This window comes from Lissotriton helveticus, chromosome 3_1, assembly GCF_964261635.1.
Source record: "Lissotriton helveticus chromosome 3_1, aLisHel1.1, whole genome shotgun sequence".
In the NCBI taxonomy this organism is placed as follows: Eukaryota; Metazoa; Chordata; class Amphibia; order Caudata; family Salamandridae; genus Lissotriton; species Lissotriton helveticus.
The window spans coordinates 953,485,617-953,512,189 of NC_136061.1; the positions used below are offsets into that span (position 1 = coordinate 953,485,617).

General features: G+C 43.1%; 1 protein-coding gene across 9 annotated transcripts in view; it reads right to left on the bottom strand.

Moving 5' to 3' along the window:
* Positions 1 to 26,573, bottom strand: part of RBM44 (RNA binding motif protein 44) — a 1,911,902-nt gene that overhangs the window by 430,495 nt on the left and 1,454,834 nt on the right. For all 9 annotated transcript variants that reach the window (XM_078681327.1, XM_078681325.1, XM_078681323.1 and 6 more), the window contains one exon: positions 1,777 to 1,908. In XM_078681327.1, the coding sequence (XP_078537453.1) occupies positions 1,777 to 1,908 (132 nt within the window). The remainder of the gene's footprint in view (positions 1 to 1,776; positions 1,909 to 26,573) is intronic.

Consider the following 26,573-nt stretch of genomic DNA (forward strand, 5'->3'; position numbering starts at 1 on the left):
TCTATTAGGCAAATTGTTCAACAGAGTCATCCAGAGCAGAATAAAATAAGTCGATGATCAGTTGCGAGACTAGCAACCTGGCTTTCAGTTGCGGCTTGTGTCCCAGCAGAGTGGCGCGGTGGGGAGTAGGAAAAAAATAACTTACCTGCAGATTTGATCCCCTGCAGTAAATCCTGACGCTGCTTTCATGATGCAGAAAGCAGTGCCAGGACTGGCCTGAGCGCAGAGGATTTGCGCTCACCCAGCAATGCAGCTGAGGTTGGAGAGAGCTTTACTGCACATGATGATTTGGCCAGCCAAATCGCCGCACGCACTGAAAACAGTGTCCTGATCACCACATACCCTCCCTCCATGACGGCCACACCCTTAAGCCTCAGCTATTGTAAGAAAAATAAAACTATGATAAACACTTTTATCGTTTAATTCTTAAAAATATGAGGCTGATAGAGGGCGCCCTAGAGGAGGAGCCACCGATGCTGGCTTTCACAATGATAGATCCTGCACAGACCAGATTGCAACACTGTTAATCACCATTGAGCAGTCGATGGAATGGAACTCCCCTCCTCTATGTCAACTTTATCAACTATGAGAAGGAATTCCACAGTGTGGCCAGAGAGACCCTTTAAAAACTCCTCTACCACTATGGTGTGCCGGATAAACTAATACGAATAATCAGGAACTCGTATGAGGGAATGACCTGCAAGCCTTCCAAGTGACACCCGGAGTCTGCCAGGCTTGTTTGCTTTTGCCTTATCTCTTCCTACTGGCCATAGACTGGATCCTGAAGACATCCACAGCAAGGAGAAGATATGGGATCCATTGGACATCTTAGAAGAAGCTTGATGACCTGGACTTTGCAGACTACCTGACCCTACACTTCCATACCCATATGCAGATGCAAGAAAAGACCAACAATGTGGCAGGCATATCAGCACTACTTGGCCTCAACATCCACACAGGAAAACCAAGATACTGAAGGCTAACACAGCCAGTACACTGCAGTCACTCTTGCAGGCGAGGCCTTCACGTACCTGGGCAGTGTTATAGACAAGCATGGCAGCATCGACACTGACGCAAGGCAGGAATCGGCAAAGCAGGGGCTGACTTAATTCAGCCAGAGAAGATCTGCAGCTCCAAGGACCTAACGCTGCAAACCAAGATCAGGCTTTTTGACACCTGTCTGAGGAAAATACTACAAATCTGCTGGGCAAACACCATCAGCAACATGATCTATGGAAGCAGACTTTCTAACTCTCTGCTCATGAAGAAATCATGAAAAGAAGCTGGGGCTGGATAAGTCACATCCTGCGCAAGCCCGCATCAAACACCACAAGCAAGCCCTGACCTGGAACCCTCAAAGAAAAAGGTAAAGAGGAAGGCCAAGAAACGTGGCCGACTGCAAGGAATTTGCTTACACTTGGAGTCAGGCTGAAAAAAAAAAAACAGGACAGAGATGGCTGGAGAGTCCTGGTTGTTGGCCTACACCCCAGAAGGGGTAGTAGGCGTACGTATACAACATAAGGTGGCAATATCGCCTTCAATAGACTGTAAAATTAGTTGTATTTTTCTTTATGGAAAAACTGTCATTTCTATAGCTGTTTATATATTTTTTTCAAGTGCTCTAGGACCCTCACATTTGGGCAAGACAATTTAGTGCCTATGATTATCAATGGAGATTATCTAAATGAGAAATGGCTCACACATATATCCTCCACCTTGAAAAACAAGAAACATTAATTAAGTGGAAAAAAAGTATTTTTTTTCGTTTTTGCTTACCTAAAACGGATCCTGCCTCAGGCGCTCCTAGTTCCAGCTCATCAACTTGCATGGCAACACATGTCTCATTTAAAGTAAGCTTCTCTTTGGCATCAAACCACCCTTCATTTTCTTCCTTAGTTTTATCAGTATCTGCAAATGAACAATTTAGAACCAGATGTATCAAAGGGTTTTACCCATTCTGTGTATATGGGAAAATGTGTTCGTACATATGGCTGATAGTCTCGTAAATCATGACTCCAAGGCGCACTGCAGAGAGGTCAGAGCAGCATTTGTGGAAAATGGTGACAAGAAAACAGCACCTGCACCGGCTAAAGAGAGCCCTGAACGTGAAGACAAATTAAGGGATGAAGTACATTTAACAAATTAAAAGAATGTAGTTAGTCAGTGGAGAAGAGTACATCTACAGCAAAATAGAGTGGTAGCTGATACATAGCTGTACACACTTACCTACGGCTCAATCGTCTATCTCTGAATTAGGCACTGTTGCCTCTCAACCAGAACTGAGTTCAGGTCTTTCCTCGTCAGGTCATGGCTCAACCTGCTTGCTTGATGTCTCATCCTTTCCGGTTGCCATTTATGTTGTTGATACACACCACCATGCCTATTTATTGATACATAGACTTTGTTCTCATAGATCCCTTACATCCAGTCCTGTTAATAGCTTTAGTCTCATGTACTCCTCATGTGCGCTTCTCTCTAATCCCAGCCACCTTCTAATTCAATTTCTTCCTTACATGCCCCAGCTATTTTAACTTGTCTCTGGAACGTTTGCTGAATATACAACAAACCATCCAACCATCATCTCATCTGCGGGCCTAATGTCCAGATTTTTTGAGCTATGGATTTACAATTCCACTCTACTTTTCCAGCTGACCGCATTACTTTAACTATCAAACACAATCAGAAATGTGGTATTCTTTTCAAGGGATTAGCCAGAAAAAAAGTAATAGCCTTCACTTTCTTTAAGCAAAGCAAGCAAACATAAAAATTCTTTCCCGAGGTGTCTACGAGATCTGATAGATAACAAAAGTACCCAACAACAGTACTTTAAGGTCTGGAATGAGGGGGAAAAAAAGACCACTATTCAAGAAAGTATATCCACTGGACCCATATTGCTTCTTGGGCACCTAACAAGTGCTATTGGTTCTGAAATTATGCTACATATGCAATATCTTTTTACAAACCATATTTATTATATTTTCTCACATTTTCTCATTTCATTAACCTCAAAGGACACCTCTCATAAGAAAGCCTACAAGTATTTAACAGTTCCTTTCCATGTCCCGCAACAAAACTTATTTATCACAATAAAGAACATTTTATTTCCATAAAATATTAAAATACCCCCACACAACAATCCACTCACTCCTACACACATCCAGAATCACTACCTCCCATACATTACATTCATACCATATCCCCGCATTCTACATGTAAACTAAACAGATAGCAAAGAAAAAGTTTTGATTTTTATCCGTTGAAATGTTGTGGGCTGGGATCACTTTTCCAAAAACTGTCATACCATGTTTTGGAGTGGGCATGAAAATCGTCCTATCACCTTCTTCTGGACCACAAGACAATACAATTGCTTCTGAGGTGGTCATATGGGGGGAATCGATCAAAGATCGATAACGTGAGGGAACCAGAACCAAACTGGTAAAAACAGTATCCTATAATGGAAGATTTATTTCAAGTTCACATGTATATCACCATTATTCAGGATTGACAGACATAGGTAATCGTTTCAGAGCCCTAATACTTGATGGTGGCTGACAGCCACACTTGTATCTGGCTAGTAAGGCAAGTCCTTGTTCTGTAGTGTAGTTCCTATATTCCCAATAGGCTCTGCGCATTGGAATAACAAACGATAGTTTAGACGTAGGACTTAGGTCGACTAGGTCTCTATTGAATATGTTAGACTTAATTATGAATGCCAGCTAGCTCAGAGGTCACTAGAAACTTTCTCGAGTACACAAGAAGGGATTAGTTTCTGACAACTGCATTAACATGACAACTTTGCTCCCTTCAGAATAAGGAGTATACCTCCATAGTCGCGGAAACAATAGATAACTATTTTACTCAGTCAATCGTGCATGCTTAGTTTCACCAGAAGCACAGAGAAATAGAGAGACGGGCGTTTTCAATAAAAGAGGTTATTTATTGAACAGTCTTCTTTCTCACGCAAGAGAAGTGAGTTGCCACAGTTGCAATACTTGTTATAAAGTAAAGCGCGTACAGTAAAAGGAGTATTATGAAGTAATACTGTAAAAGCATGGTATGGTTTCTAAGCCATACGGTGTTTAAAATAGATAAAATATATACATAGATAAAATCACGACTAAACGTACTCAACTGGTGCTTCTAAGATACGCCTATCCCAGTGTACCTAACCTAAGCCTAGTACGTGGGAAGAGTAAGTGAGCTGCAGTTTAAGTTAAGATAGTGTCTGCCAAGAATCTGAATCAAGAATTCTCTAAGGGTCTAATCAGCTATGTACCTTGTTTATAGAATGAAGGAGGTCTTGTATCTCTCTCTCAGGACTCGATCTCCCAGCAACCCGCAAGGATGACCGGGAAACACTGGAGCTGGATTTCTCGGCAGGAGAAAAGACAGCGTCTCTCTCAGTGCGTCAATGAGAGGGTCGGCTTCCTTCGGCACTCGCTACAGCAGGGCGTCGGGCAAGTAGATAGCCGATCTGCTCCAAACCACCGTGTGTTTTGCTAGGGCAGATGCTGGTATTTTTATACCTGGAAGGTGCCGAGTTTGACGTAAGGTTGGACATAAGACGTCACTAAGAACTCGCAGTTCTTTCAGGACTCCAGGAGTTCTAGGACGAATCAATACAGAAGCAGGGGGAATTCCCGGGCTGCTGGAGGCTTGGTTTGTTTAAGAACGCGTTGTGCTTTATAGGAGTCTATGGGAGTAGCCTTGCCGTATTTGGACTGCATTGGCTATGACTTAATATGGTTAAGATTCGTATGCCTTTATAAGGATATGATTTGATATAACCACATAAGGGCATAAATCGGGAATATTTAAATAGGGTCCTAGATACGTTTACAACACCCACTCCACGTATAATTTCCATCATTACTAAATACTAAGCATTTTCAAACATATAATTATGCATGTGTTTTCCATCCCACCCCTAAATACATAAAATGCATTTGAAATGGTATATACACGAAAAATGATTATACTGTACGTTTTCAAGCAGTGGTATCATCCAGATAATGCATATATTGCACATTGGAATGTTGACTGAATGAATCACGAAAATTACATTTATGAAATGGCTCTTAACCCCTTCGGAGCTGATGACGAGCTGGGCTCGTCATGGAGTAGGGCGCTCGCACGCTCATGACGAGCCCAGCTCGTCATGAGCCCCACCCTCGGGGGAAGCGCCAGCGCTCCCACCGAGTCTGTCCGATCGTAAGTTTTTTGGCTGGGATGGCAGGGGAAGACCGTCCCCTGCCTCCCCCCCGCCCGCGTCATCAATGACGTCAGCGCGCGAGGCGCGCTGACGTCACTGGGGGATCCTGTTGTTTACCGACGCGCAGGGAAGCCATTTGCTTCCTGCGCGTCGGATGATTCAGAGGTCAGTTTTGCGGCTGGGGCAGGGGGGAAAGTTTTCAAAAGGAGATCGAGTGAAAGGAAAGGCTTTTCCTTTCACTCGTTGCAAGTTTAGAGCATTCTGCTGCACGATCGTGCGATCGTGCAGCTGGAATGGTAGGGATTTTTATTTTTTTTTCATTTGTGGACAATTTCGTTGTTCGGGGAGCGGCCCCTTGGGGAAGGGTCGCTCCCCTTTTTGGGGTAACATTACTTTTGAATTGTTTTCATGCCTCTGGTATGAAAAAATGTTGATTTGTTGAAAAAAAAAAACCAGATGGGGTCATTTCCAAAATGTGAATGTAGTGCTGATTTTATTGAAGGATGCAAGTGCCTCTGTCCTTCATCTCTTATTTTTTGTGTACCTGAAGTGGCTGAAAAACACACCTGTGCTGCCTAGGCAAAGCTCACTAGTGTTTTTGGGCTGATGAATGTTTTTTTTTGTGTGCTGCTTTTCAAACACATGCTTTGTCTCCAGTGACCATGTGTGTGTTACTATGCCATGTGCGAAGGGGTCCCTTGAGTGAGCTGTCCATCATAGTGGGAAGCTCACAAATGTTTTTGGGCTGTTGATTGTTTCCTGAATTTGTGCTGCAACTCGAGCGCCATCTTTGTCTCCATTGACCATGTGTGCGTTACTATGCAATCGCACAAATGTGCGCAGGGGTCCCTTGTGTGAGCTGTCCTTCATAGTGGAAAGGTCACAAATGTTTTTGGGCTGATGAATGATTTCCTGAATTTGTGCTGTAACTCGATCACCTGCTTTGTCTCCAGTGACCTTTGTGTGTGTTATTATGCCATTGCACCGATGTGCGCAGGGGTCCCTTGAGTGAGCTGTCCATCATAGTGGGAAGCTCACAAATGTTTTTGTGTTGATGATTGTTTTCCTGAGTTTGTGCCGCAACTCGAGCGCCATCTTTGTCTCCAGTGTCCATGTGTGCGTTACTATGCAATTGCACAGATGTGCGCAGGGGTCCCTTGTGTGAGCTGTCCATCATAGTGGGAAGGTCACAAATGATTTTGGGCTGATGATTGCTTTCCTGAGTTTGTGCTGCAACTCGAGCGCCATCTTTGTCTCCAGTGTCCATGTGTGCGTTACTATGCAATCGCACAGATGTGCGCAGGGGTCCCTTTTGTGAGCTGTCCATCATAGTGGAAAGGTCACAAATGTTTTTGGGCTGATGAATGTTTTACTGAATTGGTGCTGCAACTCGATCACCTGCTTTGTCTCTAGTGACCTTTGTGTGTGTTATTATGCCATTGCACCGATGTGCGCAGGGGTCCCTTGAGTGAGCTGTCCATCATAGTGGGAAGTTCACAAATGTTTTTGGGCTGATGATTGCTTTCCTGAGTTTGTGCTGCAACTCGAGCCCCATCTTTGTCTCCAGTGTCCATGTGTGCGTTACTATGCAATTGCACAGATGTGCGCAGGGGTCCCTTGTGTGAGCTGTGCATCATAGTGGGAAGGTCACAAATGTTTTTGGGCTGATGAATGTTTTCCTGAATTTGTGCTGCAACTCGATCACCTGCTTTGTCTCTAGTGACCTTTGTGTGTGTTATTATGCCATTGCACCGATGTGCGCAGGGGTCCCTTGAGTGAGCTGTCCATCATAGTGGGAAGTTCACAAATGTTTTTGGGCTGATGATTGCTTTCCTGAGTTTGTGCTGCAACTCGAGCCCCATCTTTGTCTCCAGTGTCCATGTGTGCGTTACTATGCAATTGCACAGATGTGCGCAGGGGTCCCTTGTGTGAGCTGTGCATCATAGTGGGAAGGTCACAAATGTTTTTGGGCTGATGAATGTTTTCCTGAATTTGTGCTGCAACTCGAGCGCTTGCTTTGTCTCCAGTGTCCGTGTGTGTTACTATGCCATCGCACCAATGTGTGCACAGGTCCCTTGAGTGAGCTGTCCATCATAGTGGGTAAATTTAGGAAAGATGGTGCACTCCGCTAGTTGGTGGGCGTTGCCAAACGGGGATCTTCTGTGTGAGTTCACATGCCTCTTATGTGTCTAAACGGTCAGAGACTGTTGAGAGCAGCAGATGGGGAGAAAGAAGCTCCTGGTCATAGGAACTGTTTTAGGATTGCGCTTGTGAAAATCAAGGATGCAAGTGCCTCTGTCCAGCATCGCAGTTAACCACAGTAATTCTGTTGTCCCCCTCCCCATGAGAATCCCTGATGACGTCAGCGCGCACAGCACGCGCCAACATCTTCAGGGATTCCCAGGCGGTCGGGAAGCCATTTGCTTCCTGCGCCTGGAGGTGTTAGGTTGGTTTTGAGATATTTGGGGCGGTTTGCAAAGAGGCATCAGGGGAGAGGTAAGTGATTTTCCTCTCTTCTGATGTCTCTTTGCAGGGCATTTCTGGCTCACGGTCGCGCACAGCATTGCGATTGTGCGGTGGAAATGCCCCCACTAGCACCAGGGATTTTATTTTAGATTGTAGGAAGTGACCCATTGGGCAAGGGTCGCTTTCAGGTGGGTCGGATTTTAAATTTAGATTTTCTGGCCTCCCCCCCGGTGGGCAAATCAACCCGTACTTTTGTCCGTTTTGCCCTTTTTGATGGCCCATCTGTGTGGATGTGATTTTGGGGGTAAATTTGTGTATTGTTTATTCATTTGTTATGTTGTTTGTGAAATGTAGTATTAAATTATTTTTTTTCTTTGTTTTTGATCCAGGCTTTTGCTGTTTGTATTGGTGTAGGTTGTGGTTCGGTTAATGCTGGTTTTGCAGCTTGTGTAGTTGCATGTGCTTGGTAAGTAAATGTTTTTTGTACTATTTTTCCTAGATAAATGTGTTGTTATGAAAAGTGAAGTTATTGCTGTTTGTGTGGCTTTGTGTTTCTTGATTGTTAACTTTTTTTTTGTATTGCTGCTTGATGTGTACTTTGTCTAATCTATACTTTTTTTTTTCTTTCCAGTGGGATTTCCTTTCTTTTTGCTGTGTTTCAGCAGAGTAGGTGCTGGTGAGTCTTCTTATATTTGGTTAGATTTGAATTGTTTTTGAGTGTACGGATTTTTGTGTGAAGACTCTACCTTGTTTACTTCTTCCTTTGCACAGTGTAGGTTGTTGTTCACTTGTGTGTGTAGTCTTCTTGATTTGTAAGGATAATGGCTGCTCGCAGGATTACTGCTAAGCAGGTTGTTGGTTTGCTTTTTGAGTCTTCCTCTGACCATGGTCCAGACACTGACTCCGATTCGGAGCATGAGGTAGGTGCAGAAGATTCAGGCAGTGAGTTTTCTCTTCGCATGGTATCATCGGATGATGATTCTTCTTCTAGTGCTGATGAAGTGCCTGTGGTAGAGAGGGACATTGATGTGCCGGTAGAGAGGCAAGAGCCATGTGAGCGGCAGCCTAGGTCCTCAAGGTTTCCCTTTTTTTCTCGTCGGGAACAGGCAAGTGTGGTAAAGGCTGCGCCCAAAAGGTTTCACATTGCTGTGGTGCGCCAAAGGTTATCTGGTGCTGCTAGTCTTCCTGTTGTAGAGCAGCATGAGGCATCTGGTGCTGCTAGTCTTTCTGTTGTTGTTGAGATGCAAGAGGCAGCTGGGGATGTGAGTTCTCCTGTTGGTGAAGAGATGCAAAATGTATCTGGGGATGCTAGTATTCCTGTTGGTGTAGTGATGCAAGAGGCATCTGGGGATGCTAGTGTTCCCGTTGATGTAGTGCAGCAAGAGGCATCTGGCCTGCAGGCTAGGGTGGCTTCTTCTCCTCATGTTAGTGATGACGTCTGGGTTGCCCCTGGCATGGTGCAGCCGGAATTGCCAGACTTCACTGGTGTTCCAGGGTGTAGAGTGAATACTGACAATTTTTTGCCAATTCAATTTTTTCAGTTGTTTTTTGACGATGAGTTTTTGCAGGAGATTGTGGAGCAAACTAATTTGTATGCAGAGCAGTATTTGAGGGACCACAGTGCCAGCCTTAAGCCCCATTCTAGAGCTACCCATTGGTCTCCCACATATGTTGAAGAGATGAAGAAGTTTTTGGGATTAACTTTTTTGATGGGCTTGCTAAGGAAGCCATCAATGTCTTCTTATTGGTCCACTAGTCCCTTGATGGCAACATCTATATTTCCAGCAGTTATGACTCGTGATCGATATATGCTTCTTCTTCGCATGATGCATTTTGTTGATAATGATTTAGCGTTGCCACGCGATCACCCTGATTGTGACCGTCTTTTTAAGATTCGGCCTGTCCTTGATCACTTTGTTGATCGTTTTCCTGAGATGTTTGCACCTGGAAGAGAAATAGCTGTGGACGAGTCTTTGGTATTGTTCAAGGGCCGCTTGGTTTTTAGGCAATACATTCCTAGTAAGAGGGCACGCTATGGCATCAAACTGTATATGCTGTGTGACAGTGAGACTGGATATGTTTATAATTTCAGGGTGTACACCGGTAAGGATTCCAGCATTAACACTTCTGCTTGTCCGTCCACTTTTGGAGTGACTGAGAAAATTGTGTGGGAACTAGGTAGACGATTATTTAACAAAGGCCACCATTTATATGTAGATAACTTCTACACTAGTGTGCGTTTGTTCAAGGAGTTGGCCAAAGTGGGCACTGTTGCATGTGGCACGATGCGCAGTAACCGGAAAGTTTTCCCAATAGAACTTGTTTGCAAAAGGCTTGTGCGGGGACAGTCTACTGCATTGCGATGTGGGAAGCTTCTAGCTGTGAAGTTTTCAGACAGGAGAGATGTTTACATGCTGACTACTATCCATGACGAAAGCATTGAAGCTCTGCCAGTTCGGGGTGAGACTGCTGAAGTGCGTAAACCTGTGTGCATTTTAGACTATAATAGGCACATGGGTGGTGTTGACAGAGTAGATCAGAGGTTGGAACCTTATGCTGCTCTTCGAAAGGCTTACGTTTGGTACAAGAAGTTGGCTATCCATCTTTTCCACTTGGCATCCTTTAATGCTTTTGTTGTTTTCCAGAAATCTTGTCCCGAGTCAAAGATGCCTTTTGTTAAGTTTCAGGAGACTATAATAGGCAGCCTTGTACTAGTGGAACAGGCAAGTGTGCCAAGATTTGGAGTGGTGGAGGAAGTGGCTAGACTGAAAGATCGCCACTTTCCAGAATACATTCCTCCCACAACTGCAAAAGACAATCCCACTAAAAGATGTAGAGTCTGTTGGCGAAGAGAAGTGCGGAGGGAGTCTCGTATGCACTGTCCTGACTGTCCTTCAAATCCTGGATTGTGTGTGCCAGCTTGTTTTAAATCGTACCACACACAAAAGAAGTTTTGGGAGTTTCATTGAGCTTGTAAGTGTACTGTCTGGTCTGTTTTCTGTAATATTTTTTAGTTTGCTTTTAGGTTTGCATTAGTGCAAAGCATTTAGTTTTTGAATTTGTGTTAGCAGATTTGTAGGTTTCTACATTTGATTTGTGGTATTTCTTTAAAAAATTCTAATTTCGATGGTGGTGTGTGCAGGATTGTGCTTGGATTGTTGGTGTGCGTGGACTGGCGCTTGGCTGGTGGTGTGCGTGGTCTGGTGCTTGGCTGGCATAGTGCATGGATTGGAGTTGTGCTGGGGGGGTGAGTGGATTTTTGCTTGGCTGGCGGAGTGCATGGTTAGGTGCTTGGCTGGTGGTGTGAGTGGATGGCGCTTGGCTGGTGGTGTGAGTGGAGTGGTGCTTGGCTGGCGGTGTGTGTGGAGTGGTGCTTGGCTGGCGGCGTGTGTGGAGTGGTGCTTGGCTGGCGGCGTGTGTGGAGTGGTGCTTGGATGCTGTTGTGTTTGTGGAGTGGCGCTTGGCTGGTGGTGTGCGTGGAGTGATGCTTGGCTGGCGGTGTGTGTGGAGTGGTGCTTGGCTGGTGTTGTGTTTGTGGAGTGGCGCTTGGCTGGTGGTGTGCGTGGAGTGATGCTTGGCTGGCGGTGTGTGTGGAGTGGTGCTTGGCTGGTGTTGTGTTTGTGGAGTGGCGCTTGGCTGGTGGTGTGCGTGGAGTGATGCTTGGCTGGCGGTGTGTGTGGAGTGGTGCTTGGCTGGTGTTGTGTTTGTGGAGTGGCGCTTGGCTGGTGGTGTGCGTGGAGTGATGCTTGGCTGGTGGTGTGTGTGGAGTGGTAGTTGGCTGTCGGTGTGCGCTGAGTGGTGTTTGGCTGGCAGTGTGCATGGTCTGGTGCTTGGATGGTGGTGTGGGTGGACTGGCGCTCGGCAGGTGGTGTGTGAGTAGTTACTTTCTGTTGGTCAATACACACACTGCTAGTTGAGTGACACTCCACACAGTCCATCATTTTGTGTAGTTGCAGTGTCAGAAATGTGGGCGTGTGAAAGTGATGGGCCCTTGAATGGCGCTGTTTGTTGGTGTGAGTGTTGAAATGTGATGGGTCCGCGGCTGGCGGTGTGAATGTTTTGTATGTGTCATGCGTACGAAAGGTGTATGAATGGCCTGTAAAGAGGTTGGTGCCTTGACGTGGCTTTACAGCTCACGACCTGTGAGTCAGTGGTTCAGTTTATCATACGTTCAATTATACGCAGTGTATTTCATTTTTGATGAAATTACTTGCGTATCCAATTGTATGTACTGAATCATCACTCACCCTCGTGCCAAATCCAACCAGTATGTGTGTGTGCTTGCGGATTAGATGGGTGTGCAGTAATAATTGTTTTTTTTCTCTTTCTGCAGTAGGGTGTACCTTGCCCCTTATTGTGATTGTTGTTATGTGATGCTTTTCCATTCGGATGGTGTCAATGGTCTGGTTTGTATCAGGTATGAAAGGTGCGTGAATGGCCTGTAAAACGGTTGGTGCCTTGTCGTGGCTTTACAGCTCACGAGTTGCGAGTCACTGGTTCAGTTTTTATGCATTTATTTATTGACAGAGCATTTCATTTTTTGAAATATCTTGTTAATTAAATGTTATGTACTGAACCATCACTCGCCCTCGTGCCAAATCCAACCTGTATGTGTGTGTCTTTGAGGAATAGATAGCTTTTTAGTGTGGGAAAGCGTGGCATCACTGGGCTCACACAAATTACCTCCCACCCAGCGTTCCCCAAGGTCTCCCGATAAAAATGGTACCTCACTTGCGTGGGTAGGCATAGCGGCTGCTTTAGGAAAAGGCCCAATTCATACTGTGGAGACCAAAAAATTACCTTTAGCCAAATAATCTTATTTTTTGAGGGGGTCACCTGAGCTTTTGACCCGGGGCTTGGCAGGCATCTTTGGAAACTACCAAACCCAAACAGTTCTGAGAACTAGACACCCGGGGGAGTCCATGGAGGTATGGCATGCGTGGGTCCCCCAATGTTTTCCTACCCAGAAACCCCTGCAAACCTGAAATTTTGGTCCAAAAACCCACTTTTCCGTACTTTTTTGGGTGGGATCTCGCTGCCGGAACAAATGTCCTACCACCCAGCGGTTCCCTTGTTCTCCCGAGTAAAATGATACCTCACTTGTGTGGGTGGGCCAAAGGCATGTGACTCAGGCTGGGGTGCTTAATTTGTAAAACTTAAATATGACTAAAAACTACTTTTTTCAAAATTCATTTTTGGCGTGTTCTGCTTTGGGGCACCCACACAAGTGAGGTATCCTTTTACTCGGGAGAACAAGGGGAACGCAGGGTGGTAGTTTTTTTTTGCCGGCACGGCGATCCCACGCCAAAATGTTTGGAAAAGTGCTATTTTTACCTATTTTTAAGGTTTGCAAAGAGTTCTGGGTAGGAAAACATTGGGGGACCCACACATGCCATACCTCCCTGGACTCTCCCGGGTGTCTAGTTTTCAGAACTGTTTGGGTTTGCTACTTTGCGAAGAATACCACCGAGCCCCGGGCCACAAACTCAGATGCCCCCCCCCAAAATCAAGGTAGTTTTGCAATGAGGTAATGTAAATTCACCACCGTACGATTTGAACCGTTTCCTGTTGCAGCCACTATGTCTATCCACGCAAGTGAGGTACCATTTTTTTTGGGAGACCTGGGGGCACGCTGGGTGGGTGGAAATTTGTTGATCCACGCAGATTCCAGAACTTTCCACCACAGAAATGTGAGGAAAATGTGTTTTTTTGGTCAAATTGTTATGTTTGCAAGGGATTCTGGGTAACAAAACCTGGGGGTAGGCAGACGAGTCACCCCATCCTGAATTGCCCTGGGTGTCTAGTTTTCAAAAATTTATAGGTTTGCTAGGTTTCCCTAGGTGCTGGCAGAGCTACGGCGCAAAAACAAAAGGTAGTCTTTTTGTCCGAATCGTGCTAAATTTCACTGGGAAATTGAGGTGCGACCATGCTGCGTTTTGCGCTGTTTCATGTCGCACCCACTATGCCTACCCACGCAAGTGAGGTACCATTTTTTTCGGGAGACCTGGGGGCACGCTGGGTGGGTGGAAATTTGTTGATCCACGCAGATTCCAGAACTCTCCACCACAGAAATGTGAGGAAAATGTGTTTTTTTGGTCAAATTTTTATGTTTGCAAGGGATTCTGGGTAACAAAACCCGGGGGTAGGCAGACGAGTCACCCCATCCTGAATTGCCCTGGGTGTCTAGTTTTCAAAAATGTATAGGTTTGCTGGGTTTCCCTAGGTGCTGGCAGAGCTACGGCGCAAAAACAAAAGGTAGTCTTTTTGTCCGAATCGTGCTAAATTTCACTGGGAAATTGAGGTGCGACCATGCTGCGTTTTGCGCTGTTTCATGTCGCAGCCACTATGCCTACCCACGCAAGTGAGGTACCATTTTTTTCGGGAGACCTGGGGGCACGCTGGGTGGGTGGAAATTTGTTGATCCACGCAGATTCCAGAACTTTCCACCACAGAAATGTGAGGAAAATGTGTTTTTTCGGTCAAATTTTTATGTTTGCAAGGGATTCTGGGTAACAAAACCTGGGGGTAGGCAGACGAGTCACCCCATCCTGATTTGCCCTGGGTGTCTAGTTTTCAAAAATGTATAGGTTTGCTAGGTTTCCCTAGGTGCTGGCAGAGCTACGGCGCAAAAACAAAAGGTAGTCTTTTTGTCCGAATCATGCTAAATTTCACTGGGAAATTGAGGTGCGACCATGCTGCGTTTTGCGCGGTTTCATGTCGCAGCCACTATGCCTACCCACGCAAGTGAGGTACCATTTTTTTCGGGAGACCTGGGGGCCCGCTGGGTGGGTAGAAATTTGTTGATCCACGTAGATTCCAGAACTTTCTACCACAGAAATGTGAGGAAAATGTGTTTTTTTGGTCAAATTTGTATGTTTGCAAGGGATTCTGGGTAACAAAACCTGGGGGTAGGCAGACGAGTCACCCCATCCTGAATTGCCCTGGGTGTCTAGTTTTCAAAAATGTATAGGTTTGCTAGGTTTCCCTAGGTGCTGGCAGAGCTACGGCGCAAAAACAAAAGGTAGTCTTTTTGTCCGAATCGTGCTAAATTTCACTGGGAAATTGAGGTGCGACCATGCTGCGTTTTGCGCTGTTTCATGTCGCAGCCACTATGCCTACCCACGCAAGTGAGGTACCAATTTTTTCGGGAGACCTGGGGGCACGCTGGGTGGGTGGAAATTTGTTGATCCACGCAGATTCCAGAACTTTATACCACAGAAATGTGAGGAAAATGTGTTTTTTTGGTCAAATTTTTAGATTTGCAAGGGATTCTGGGTAACAAAACCTGGGGGTAGGCAGACGAGTCACCCCATCCTGAATTCCCCTGGGTGCTTGTTTTCATAAATGTATAGGTTTCCTAGGTTTCCCTAGGTGCTGGCAGAGCTACGGCTCAAAAACAAAAGGTAGTCTCTTTTTCCAAAGAACGTAAAATTTCACTGGGAAATTGAGGTGCGACCACGTTGCATTTTGTGCCGTTTCCTGTCGTAGGCACAAGGCCGACCCACACAAGTGAGGTACTGTTTTTATCGGGAGACCTGGGGGAACGCTGGGTGGGTGGAAATTTGTTGATCCACGCAGATTCCAGAACTTTCCACCACAGAAATGTGAGGAAAATGTGTTTATTTTGTCAAAATCTTAGCTTTGCAAGGGATTCTGGGTACCAAAACCTGGTGGTAGGCAGTCGAGTCACCCCATCCTGAATTCCCCTGGGTGTCTACTTTTCAAAAATGTATAGGTTTGCTAGGTTTCCCTAGGTGCCGGCAGAGCTAGGGTGCAAAAACTACAGGTAGGCACTTTGCCAAAAAAGGGTCAATTTGTAACTGCTAAATTTAGGTGTGACCACGTTGCATTTTGCGCCGTTTCCTGTCGCAGGCACAAGGCCGACCCACACAAGTGAGGTACCGTTTTTATCGAGACACTTGGGGTAATTCAGATTTGTAAATCAACTGTTATTACCTATTGAGCTTTCATGCATCTCTCCCTTTGAATGAAAGACATTGTGTAAAAAAAAAATCTTTATGAAAAATGACCAATAAATCTCATGCTAGTATGAGTATTCCCAACTTTGAAAATGTGCAATTATATACTGTTTCTGAAGTCTATAATTTGTACCCAATTCAGAAATACATAGGTGTCTTTCATACAGATTATTCCATGTATACATTTTCCAAGACAAAGTGCACTATACCCAGTAAATGAAAAAATACCATTGCAAGTTGCTGCTCAGTTTTTGGATCTGGGTTCGTCGGGTTCTTGGTGAAACTACAAGTCCTATATATCCCCACAACCAGGCAGGTCTAACAAATGTAACGGTATATTGCTTTCCAAGAGCTGTCAAAATTAGAAAAAGTTATAGGTGAAAACGTTGAGACAAAAGGCTGTTTTTTTCAACAAAATTTCAAATATTCCAATATCTAACTGTTAGTTTCTATAACGAAACCTTCATGGATTTAGACAAATGACCCCTTTCTAAATTCAGAATATTGTCTACTTTTCGAAAATGTAAAGCTTTCCAGGATCCATTATTGCTTTCAAACTCATTTCTACCATTAACTGGAAGGAGGTGGAAAGCTCTAAAAATAGCAAAAATAGGCTATGTCCCAGAAAAATGCCAAAACTGAGTGAAAAATTTCGGTTCTCTGACAAAAGTCTGTCATTCCCTGAAAGCTGAGAAAATGGAGATTTCAGCCCCACAAACCCTTTTGTGATACCATTTTCAGGGAAAAACCCAGAGGCTTTCATTTGCAGCCCGTTTTTCCCATTTTTCTGAAAAAAACAAAAAAATCACTATATTTTGGTTAATTTATGGGACCCCTCCAAGGGAATACACAAACCCTGGGCGCCTTTAGAATCCACATGATGTTGGAAGAAAAGGACGCAAATTTGGCGTTGATACCTTATGTGGTCAAAAAGTTACAAGGGCCTAAGCGCGCACTACTCCAAAACGCCAAAAAAAGCCTCAGCACAGGAGGGGAAAAGGCCTAGCAGCGAAGGGGTTAATCCAGAAGAGAAGGTCGAGACCATTTCATCACATATTTATACAAGAATGTACATGTGCTAGAGGCTAAGTCAAAATATTGTCTCTAGAGTTTCAAAAATAGAAATCTTGTTCTCTAAGAATAGGTCTACTTTAAGCAGAGTATCATGTGCCAAAAAGGTAAATATTTTGGGAACGGGGAAAAATAATTTCACTTTCAGGGCAAAAATAGTTCCACAGTTTTTTAGAAGTTCTGTTTTTCAAAATTGAAGGTCGAATTCAGAGTTCAAGGAACGCTATGTGCTCGTGTTTTCAAAAGTTATTCTTGTTGTTAGGCTGGCAAAGAATTCGTCTACAACAGTAGGTGAAAGTTGTACCATGTCCGAAAAAGTAGAAATAGTGCATATATGAGAAGCATTGACGTCATCGGTGTTTAGATCAGCAATGGTCACAGAAGGTTGGACCTGTGTGCCGCTTTCATCTCGTACCTCACCGCCACCTAATCGTAATGGTGAGGTCTCAACGAATGCATTCATCAGAATAGGTAGCCGCTGGGGACAACACGTTGCATGAGCCGTTACCGAACAAAGCAAAGTATCGATATCCATAGGTACTGCGAGACAGACGTCCAACATGCATTCTTTTCCGCAGAGCAGGCATTGTAGAACAGGGAGGATGCAATCTTGCCAGATTGGTCTGAATGAAAGAAACCAGGTCGTATCCAGATCCCTTAGCCGAGCCAAGCCGAGGACTTTAGTAATCCGGTCTCGGTATCTCATCGCTAGGAGCGTTTCTTCCATGGTAGCCTGAGTTTTGTTTGTGGCTGGATTTGCCATATCGGAGCAGAAGGAACAAAAATATTATTCCTGCTACGAGTCTCAAGATGAGAGGCAGGCCGCCAAACAGTGCACGAAATTCGGGAAGAGGCTCAGGACTGCTTCAAAGGGTGCTAATAGTCCCGAAAAAACTGTCTTAAATACATGTGCGATGCCACTGGTATCAGACATGTTTAAGATTTGACTTAACATTTCTACGAAATGCACGGGGCAATTTGTCGATAATGTATGTATCTCTGCTGCTGTCCTTGCAACTTGCAGATCATACGTTTCCCTAGACGAGGTTAAAGGCACAGTTGTTTGTAAAAGAATGGATTTCATTCTGCTTAAAGTATCAATTCAAATAGAAGAGATATTCAGAGAAGGCCATATCATTGCCTCCTTGTCTGGTTTGCTATTTGGATACAATACTTGCATACAGCAAGTGACCCTGGAAGTTACACTGATGAGATAGGCTGTTCCTGGCACCATGCCACAACAGCTGCGGTCACTTATTAGAACGTAACTGCCGTTAAAAAGTTGTCTGAAAAAAGGCTCTATTTGTGTAGCAGGGGTGCCTTGCAGGTGGCATGAAAGGTTATTTGATGAACCTTCGCAGGCTCCATGCAAGTTAAATCACTGGCACAGAAGTGTACCGCTCAGCTAGTTTTTACAGTTGTTACCATCTATGTGTATAAGGTAGATTCCAGGTTGACTTAATGTAACCTTTACCCAACCTTTCATACAGGCCTGCTGGTATGTGCTTTTGGCAATATTGAAACTGAAAAGTCGTTATCGGAATTGTAATTGTGCCATGTATTATCCATTCAATGACAGGTCTTTCGGAGACTGTCAATGGCAATCTTTCTAGTTTTTCAATGCTCAGCACCGTATAGTCTGCTCCTTTTTGTGCCAAAGAGATTTGTTTATCAGTAAGGTAAGGTTAAAGATAGAAAATAATGACGTTGTGTTGATTAGACGCCATGCCACGTAGCCTGAACGGAGGTTTTGTAACGTCCAGCCTAACTGTACAATAGAACGTAATTGAGACTGGCCATGTTGTAACATTAGCATATCCTGTTCTATTATATCAAAAGCAGATGATACAATGCTGTCCAGTGAATAATTCTGGAGGACAGAGTCGTTAACCCATTGTCCACTACAGACAGTATTTTTTCCAAATTAATACCATCAATTTCTCGTATTTTTTCCGCAATTTCAATTTGCGTTACTTTCCAAGCTTCGTTGTAATCAGCGTATATACCGGCGTATATGAAACGTTTTTGACGCGGTTTGCGAGGTCCCAATAAGAAATCTCGCAAGTCAGCACCTTCTTTAAGTAAAGTCAAGTGTTGCTTAATTTCAGGCAGCGTGGATTTCTGTAGCCATTTGAGGCATATTTTTCCTACACTGTATGTTGTAATTATCTCTGGATGTTGTCTCTGGGAATATCTTGGGTCTGGCCTGTTCTGTTTGAACCCCAGTGTTTTGTTCAGGAATCTATCTTGACCGTTATTAGTGTCTGTGGGCCAGATCAACCATTTTCTGTGGGCCAGATCAACCATTTTCTCCTATCAGGATTAGTTCCGTTTTGGTGTAAAATATGGGATATGTCTATTTCCGCATCTGTGAAGCTATTACTATCAGGTATGGGCTTTGGTATAGACAGTTTGTTTAAGTCCTTTATCTTGGCTAGGCCAAGACAGGTTGTTTGTTGAATAGTGTCATTGAGGAACATCATTTGCTCTGGGTTCATGCAGGCTCTGAATAATGATTCTAAACCTTGTACCTGGCATTCTTTAGTACCTCTGACTGTTTTTGTCTCAATGTTTTTCCAAAATTCCAAACCAAATGTAGACATTTTTTCATAAAATTTTGTAGAATATATCAATTTAGTGTTTGTCAACATGTTTTCCATTCCTGTCTTATTTAAAATCTTAAAATAAAATGTTTCTGGATCAGTGATATTAAACCCTGAGAAGTATGGGAATTTCTCATAAAATGTTTTCGAGCTGCCTTTTGGCGGTGTTGGACAATGTTCCCATTGATTATAAGCAAAAACATTTCTAGGATTAGCAGATTTATGCAAATAGTGATGCCCATAATGATTAAAGCAATTCATTTCTTCATAATCTGAGAACCTTCTAAATAATCATGTTCTGTAAATTGTGCTGACATTTCTAAATCTGACATCATATTATTAATATTTTCAAAGTCCCAACCATCAGAGAAAGTACTAGGTGATACAAAGTCACTTAATGAAACCTTGAACTGATGTGGATATTTCAATAGTTCAACCGAGCCATAGATGTCGTAATCAGTAGCGTCCCATGCTACACCACCATGTGTAGGAATGGCTGTGATGTTTACTGATGATGGTTCTCTTTTTTCAATGTGAGAAGATCTGTGAGGCTTAAGAACCAAGTTGATGTTCTGACTTGCTGTGTCCATTGTACTGTATTTTCCATCAATCATTCTTCCCAAGCTTAAAACCAAAATGAGCCGGAGTAGGAGGAAAAGTACACCTAACACAATCCACAATTTAATCCATGGTGAAATCAGATATGTTTCTCCAAGTTGGTGAAAGAGATCAATTATTTTTTCTTCGAAGGTTTTATTTGCTGGCTTTTCTTCATGTTCACTTGGATCTTCAGAAAAGTCATCGAAATTGATAAAGGAGCCAGATGCAGTTCTGTCAATTGTTGGAATTGCTTCCAGATTCTCATTAATCTTTGGATTAGTATAGTCAGAGGCTACATCATTGTAGATTGGTGTTTCTTGACGAACTGTTGTAATTTGGGTTTCAAGAGGCACAAGTTCCATGGCTTTGTTGCATAGTCCTTCATTCACTGCAGGTTTATCAAATGTAATTAGTCTCTCAGTTTGAACCTCTTGAATTGTAGCGAGGTTTGGTCTTCTGCTACATCTTGGGAGTCCACTCTGCCTACTACTTAGTATTGGCCACATGATTGTGGTTTTACCAGGTCGATTGATACAACTCTGTTCTCCTTTTTACCAGCAAGGGGCGGTAGTACTACTGATCTTGCTCCGCTGATAGCTAAGACAGGTACTGCTTTTCTGTAAGAAGGCCCAAATTCCTTCTTCATCCCCATTCTTTTCTCTGACCAGATCCCCAATCTTTGGAATCCAGACAGGTCTTGCTTGGACAGGTGGTTTCTCTTCAGTGGCCGTTGGCTTTAGCTTTGTGTTACTTAGACTTCTTCTTTTTTCATTTAAGTCCTGTAAAACAGCCAAACGATCTTTGATATTAAAGGTTTTTTGTTCCACCACTGAAGTCTGACTATCGAGGTCTTCGATTATCATGCAAGTACCAAACAAGAGTTCATACGGAGTGATTCCACCCAGAGAATGTCTTGGCAGATTATTAAGAATACGTTGGACATTTATTAGATGTTTGACCCATCCATCACCCGAACTTAATACCCTCGCTGTTATAGATTGCTTTATGTCACGGTTTTTTCTTTCCACTACTGCATTTCCCTCGGGATGGAATGGACTAGAGTACCGCAATGCAATGCCCAAGCTGACCATGGACTCCTTGTAAGCTCGAGAGCTAAAGGCAGGACCCTGGTCAGAATGTAGCATGCCAATTGCGTGTGTGCCGATAAAGACTCGCAAATCTTTTATAACAGTTCTGGCGTCAGCTGAGCGCTGGGGCCACATCCAAATGAATCTCGTCTTAATATTTATGGGATCGCATTTTTCTATGTGGATGTCTGCGTGTAGATAGCCTAATGCTGTTTAATAGAGGTGACTGGGCTGGTATCTGGTCCGGTTCACAATTGCGATTTCTATTGCAGTCCTGACAATCCTTTGCAAAGTTATAAATTTGCACGCTCACCCCCAGCCACCAGTATTGTGATTGCAATTCTATTAGAGATTTCAAGATCTCTTGGTGCCTCAGACCCATTCCCATGTGTGCTTCTTGAATCAAGTAAGCCCTCCGGTTCGTGTTTGGAATTACTCTGTCCCCCACTCCAGGGATTCGAGCAAAAGGAACGGAGTTCGTATCAATTATGTATGTATGTATGTATGTATTGTATCTCTCCTGGGACCTAGTTGTATCCTTACTATTACCTCGTGCGAATACTTATACGCATTTTTTTGTATCCTTCCTATTACATCTTGCTAAGAGGTATATGCACATCTACCTAATTTACCTCCGTAATGCATTATAACTACCTACCTCATAGGCACTCCCCGAGTAACCATATGCTATATATCCGAACCTCTAATGTAAAACGCTCATGCTATGTATTTTATATATAATGTAAAGGCTCATGCTATGTATTTTATATATACGCCCAAACCCTAATGGCATATAAGGATCTACCTAAATATTTCAAACAAGTATCTACCTCATATTCTGATTGACTTTATAAGTGTTACTACAGATGTGAATCATAACCGTCGTCATACTGTGAAGCGCTCTGATACCCACGGGTCTTGTTCGCGCAATACAAAACTTTATAATAAATAAATAAATAAATTGTTGAGTGGATAGTTGAGAGGTAATGCTGCATAGTCGCCTTTTAATGAGGCTTTTACTGTCAGCATGGTTTCTCAATTTATTTGTTTTTTAGAACGCTTTTTTGTAGCTACGGAAGCCGGTTGTACAGCTGCCGTTTAGGCTTTGTTAGCCAATTAATTCCCTGCAACGTGAACGCCATCACATCGAAGACTCTGCGTATGTATCACGTGAGTCTTTCGTAGTTCTTTCTCTAAAAGAACAACTTGTTCCCATAGTTTTTTATGCTTTATTGTGACACATATCTCAACTTCGTAACCATTTTCAATCCAGGTCTGCATGTAATTATTGTAAGATTGGAAGCAATAATACGAATCGCACACTATTAGTGTTGGGAATTCGCGATCAGCATTCTCAAGCGCCATCTTTAAAACACGTAGTTCAGCTCGCTGAGCTGTACAGTTTGAGTGATTCAGTTTTAGTGACCATTGGTTTGAATTTACCTATGCGCCAGCGACCTTTAACAATCGCGCATGCTGCATTGTAAACTTGTTTATCCAAAACTAAGTGTTGTGCAGATACGTCTGTGTAGATTATACTGGTGTACTGTTCGAGAGGCAGAATTTCGATTGACAGAGGACATTCATGTTCGTATTCTAGATGTTCTAGCTTTTTCATTTTGGGATCAAATGCGTGTATCACGTCTGTTGCAGCAAGAGAATTTTCCCATTGTATCCATTTTGGATCTAAAGCCATAGCATTTGGAATGCTTGGTCTTGTTACTGCCTCAAGGGCTGCTACTGCTGTTAAAACAGATATTCTCTTCCCTTGGGCTAGGGCTCTTTCTTGTGCTACAGCAGTTTGGACCGCAGTCAGAATTTTTTCAGTAGAACTGAATTTCATTTCAGCTTGTGTGTACAAGTGTGATTTATAAGCTATTGGTACCGTTTCTCCCTCATTAGTGGTCAGGTACGTAAATCTGCATCTTCCTGGGATGACTCGGATTACAAGGTTGCGTTCGTTTGCAGTTTTGTTTTAGTTAACATGTCTGTATTGATCGTAAAATGTTTGTGTGTTTCTGTGTTCAATTAATTGGTTTGAAATCAGGTTTTATTAATTTGTAGAGGGGTTTAACCCTCTCTGCATAGTTTACAATGTAAGTTCTTTCAAAATTCAGGAAACCTAGAATTGATTGTAAGTTTGTCAGCGTTTTTGGAGCTTGGAGTACTTCTGTTACCCTGGCTGAAAATAATCCTGGGCTGTTCTTGAATCCCTGGGGGAGACTACAGAATTGACTTTGGGCCCCCATACTTGAGAAAGCAGTCAAATACCTGCTTTCTGGTGCAATGTTTTGACAGAAGAAACCATTTGAAATATCTAATGTCGTTTTATATTTTTTGCGCACGATTTTATTCATTAGTGCTGCACTGTGTGAGTTTTGTACTGCAAATGTTTTGCAACTTAACAAGAGTTTAGGTGTCTGTAGTTCAAAACTAGATGATATGAATCGTCCGGTTCGGAGACAGGAAACAAAGGGTTATTCATTTGTGAGGTGCATGTTTCAATCGCCCCCTGGTATTCTAGTTGATCTAAGATCTCCCTGACTTGTTTTTTAGCTTCTTGCTTAACAGGATACTGCCTCTGTGCAGTAGGTTGATTTTTAACTGAATTTTATGGTGAGGAGAATCCTCATCCCATCCTACATGATTTTTGTATAATGCAGGGGCTTGGGCCACTGCCCATTTTCTAGCATATGTGTATTTTTTATGAATTGGAATGTGATTTGTGAAGGCAGGCATAATCATTTCGTCGCCATGTGGGCACTCCCTGACAACTTCTGGTGGCCAGTCTTTCTCTGCTAGCAGGATATCATAGCCTTTAGATAGATTCTCCCAAAAGAGACCTCTTATTTTTCTAGTTTTGTCCCCCTCTATACTTAATGTTATTACATATAATTTATGGGGTACACCAACTCTGGTGTCTGCAGTTTCCACTTGAATGTATTCATTCGGGTCCACTGACTCCAGAACATTCATCAGGATCTTGCGAGCTATGATCACTTCTGCTGTGCTGTCTAGCATTGTCTGGGCCCATTCTCTGTTCTTGAGTTATGTCCTCAGAATCCTCGGTATGTTTTATTTTAATACTAGCTACCTTCTTTTTGGGAAATTGCAATTTTTTACTTTGATGAGCAGGTTCCTTGTCTCTGGACTTCACGCGCTCTTCTTTATATTCTGACCGTCCTCTTCTTTCCTATTTTTGTGAGGAAGTCTGAAAAGATCGAGAGGGACGTGTATCATTATCTTGATATCGGTCAGGTTTTCTTAAATTATCCCTATTTCTAAGGTTGTATCTTTTTTCAGAGGGCTCCCGTTGTGGAGACCTGTCTCCTCGTCCTGGAGATTTATTTCTCTGTTGGGGAGACCTTCCTCTGGACTGAAACTGTTCTTCTCTGGGAGTTGTTTGTTTATTACCCTCCCACTTCTTTTTTGTAGTATTGAGATTATTCTTAATAAAGCTCTTTTCAGGATTTTCAGTTAGTTGTGGTTTTAGTGGTTTCCCACCCGAACTACCTCTACCTAATTCTTCATAGGATTTTTCAATTATTCTAGCAAGTTCAAAAGGTTGTTCTGCTATATCTGTTTCTTTCAATTTTTGGCGGATCGCCACAGATGCTGCTTTTCCTTTTATGTTGGCTAATAGTATAGGCGAGACTTGCTTAAAGTCTTTCAGTAATTTCATACCTAGATTTCAAGCAGGCTCTGGACCGTATTCATTTTGAATCTGTCTTAGTACGTCTGGTATAACCGCCATAGACGGAACACCATGTGTTTTTGTGTATATCGAAGCAAAGACTGTTCTCCAAGTGTCACAGTCCTCCACATGTGGTGCGATCCTCATTGGTAGACAGATTGTCAGAATTCTGTGTTTTTCATGAGGTGTAGTATCAGGAAATACTGCCTCTATTTGAGTAATTTTTTGAGCTAACCAGAACGGTATTTGTTCCCGTTTTGCGGGCAATTTGCCAATGACTGATTGTATAGTCTGTGGTGTAATTTTATTTTTGTTCCCCTGGTGAGGGGTGTGCTGTGGAATTCTTATTGCTGGTTGGACTGTTAAAGTCCGCATGACATATTGGACCAATTGTCTATGTATTTTAATTAGTTGTTTTAGCTGAACTTAAAGTTCTCCGCTTGACATTTTTTCAATGTCAGGATGTGGTGTATAGCTAGAACCGGCCATGTGGCTCCTGGTCTACCTAGAGGACCGAGCCTGGTAAAGTGATTTTGATGTTTAAGGGCGCCATTAAACCAGAGCTGATGCTCTTGGTATGTTAGTGGAAATTCAACATAATCGAAAGGGACGTATGCCTCTGGATGGTCCTCTGTTTTGTAGTAGTGGAACACGTGTGTCACAGCATTTGCTGCTGGAATATTTACCCATGAATAGAACATCTCTGTCTGCCGATATTCATGGGCCTCTACCCCGAATATGACTGTACCACCTCTTGATGATACTCCATTTTCTATAAGTTTTATAGTTATGGTTTTCCTGATATTTGCCGGGATGATTATAGCATACGGGTCATCTTGCTGGAGACTTGTGTCCTCCGCTAAAAGTTGAGTTGCCAAAGCATCTCTTTCGTCTTCACTTCCCGTCATTTTACTGACTGAAAGGTTTTTACAGAGCAAGTTTCAAGGAGACAAAGATTAGGTGCACAATATTTTGGAACACTGTATCCTTCAACGTTGACTAAACTGAAAACTAATACATAGGATTCTCTTCCTACTAAGTTTTGGCGGATATTAACCTTTCACCCACTCCAGACGTCTATTGGGGTTTTTACGGGAAAAAGGGGTCTGTGTGAAAAGCACGACTGAGTTACTCTAGTATCTAGCGTTAAATTATCGCCTTACCAAACGTTGGGCGCCATGTAGTGTAGTTCCTATAGTCCCAATAGGCTCTGTGCATTGGAATAACAAACGATAGTTTAGACGTAGGACTTAGGTCGACTAGGTCTCTATTGAATATGTTAGACTTAATTATGAATGCCAGCTAGCTCAGAGGTCACTAGAAACTTTCTCGAGTACACAAGAAGGGATTAGTTTCTGACAAGCACATAAACATGACAACTTTGCTCCCTCCAGAATAAGGAGTATACCTCCAGAGTCGCAGAAACAATAGATAACTATTTTACTCAGTCAATCGTGCATGCTTAGTTTCACCAGAAGCGCAGAGAAATAGAGAGACGGGCGTTTTCAATAAAAGAGGGTATGTTTTGAACAGTCTTCTTTCTCATGCAAGAGAAGTGAGTTGCCAAAATTGCAATACTTGTTATAAAGTAAAGTGCGTACAGTAAAATGAGTATTATGAAATACTGTAAAAGCATGTTATGGTTTCTAAGCCATACGTTGTTTAAAATATATACATAGATAAAATCATGACTAAACGAACTCAACTGGTGCTTGTAAGATACGCCTACCCCGGTGTACCTAACCTAAGCCTAGTACGTGGGAAGAGTAAGTGAGCTGCAGTTAAAGTTAAGATAGTTTCTGCCAAGAATCTGAATCAAGAATTCTCTAAGGGTCTAATCAGCTCCATACCTTGTTTATA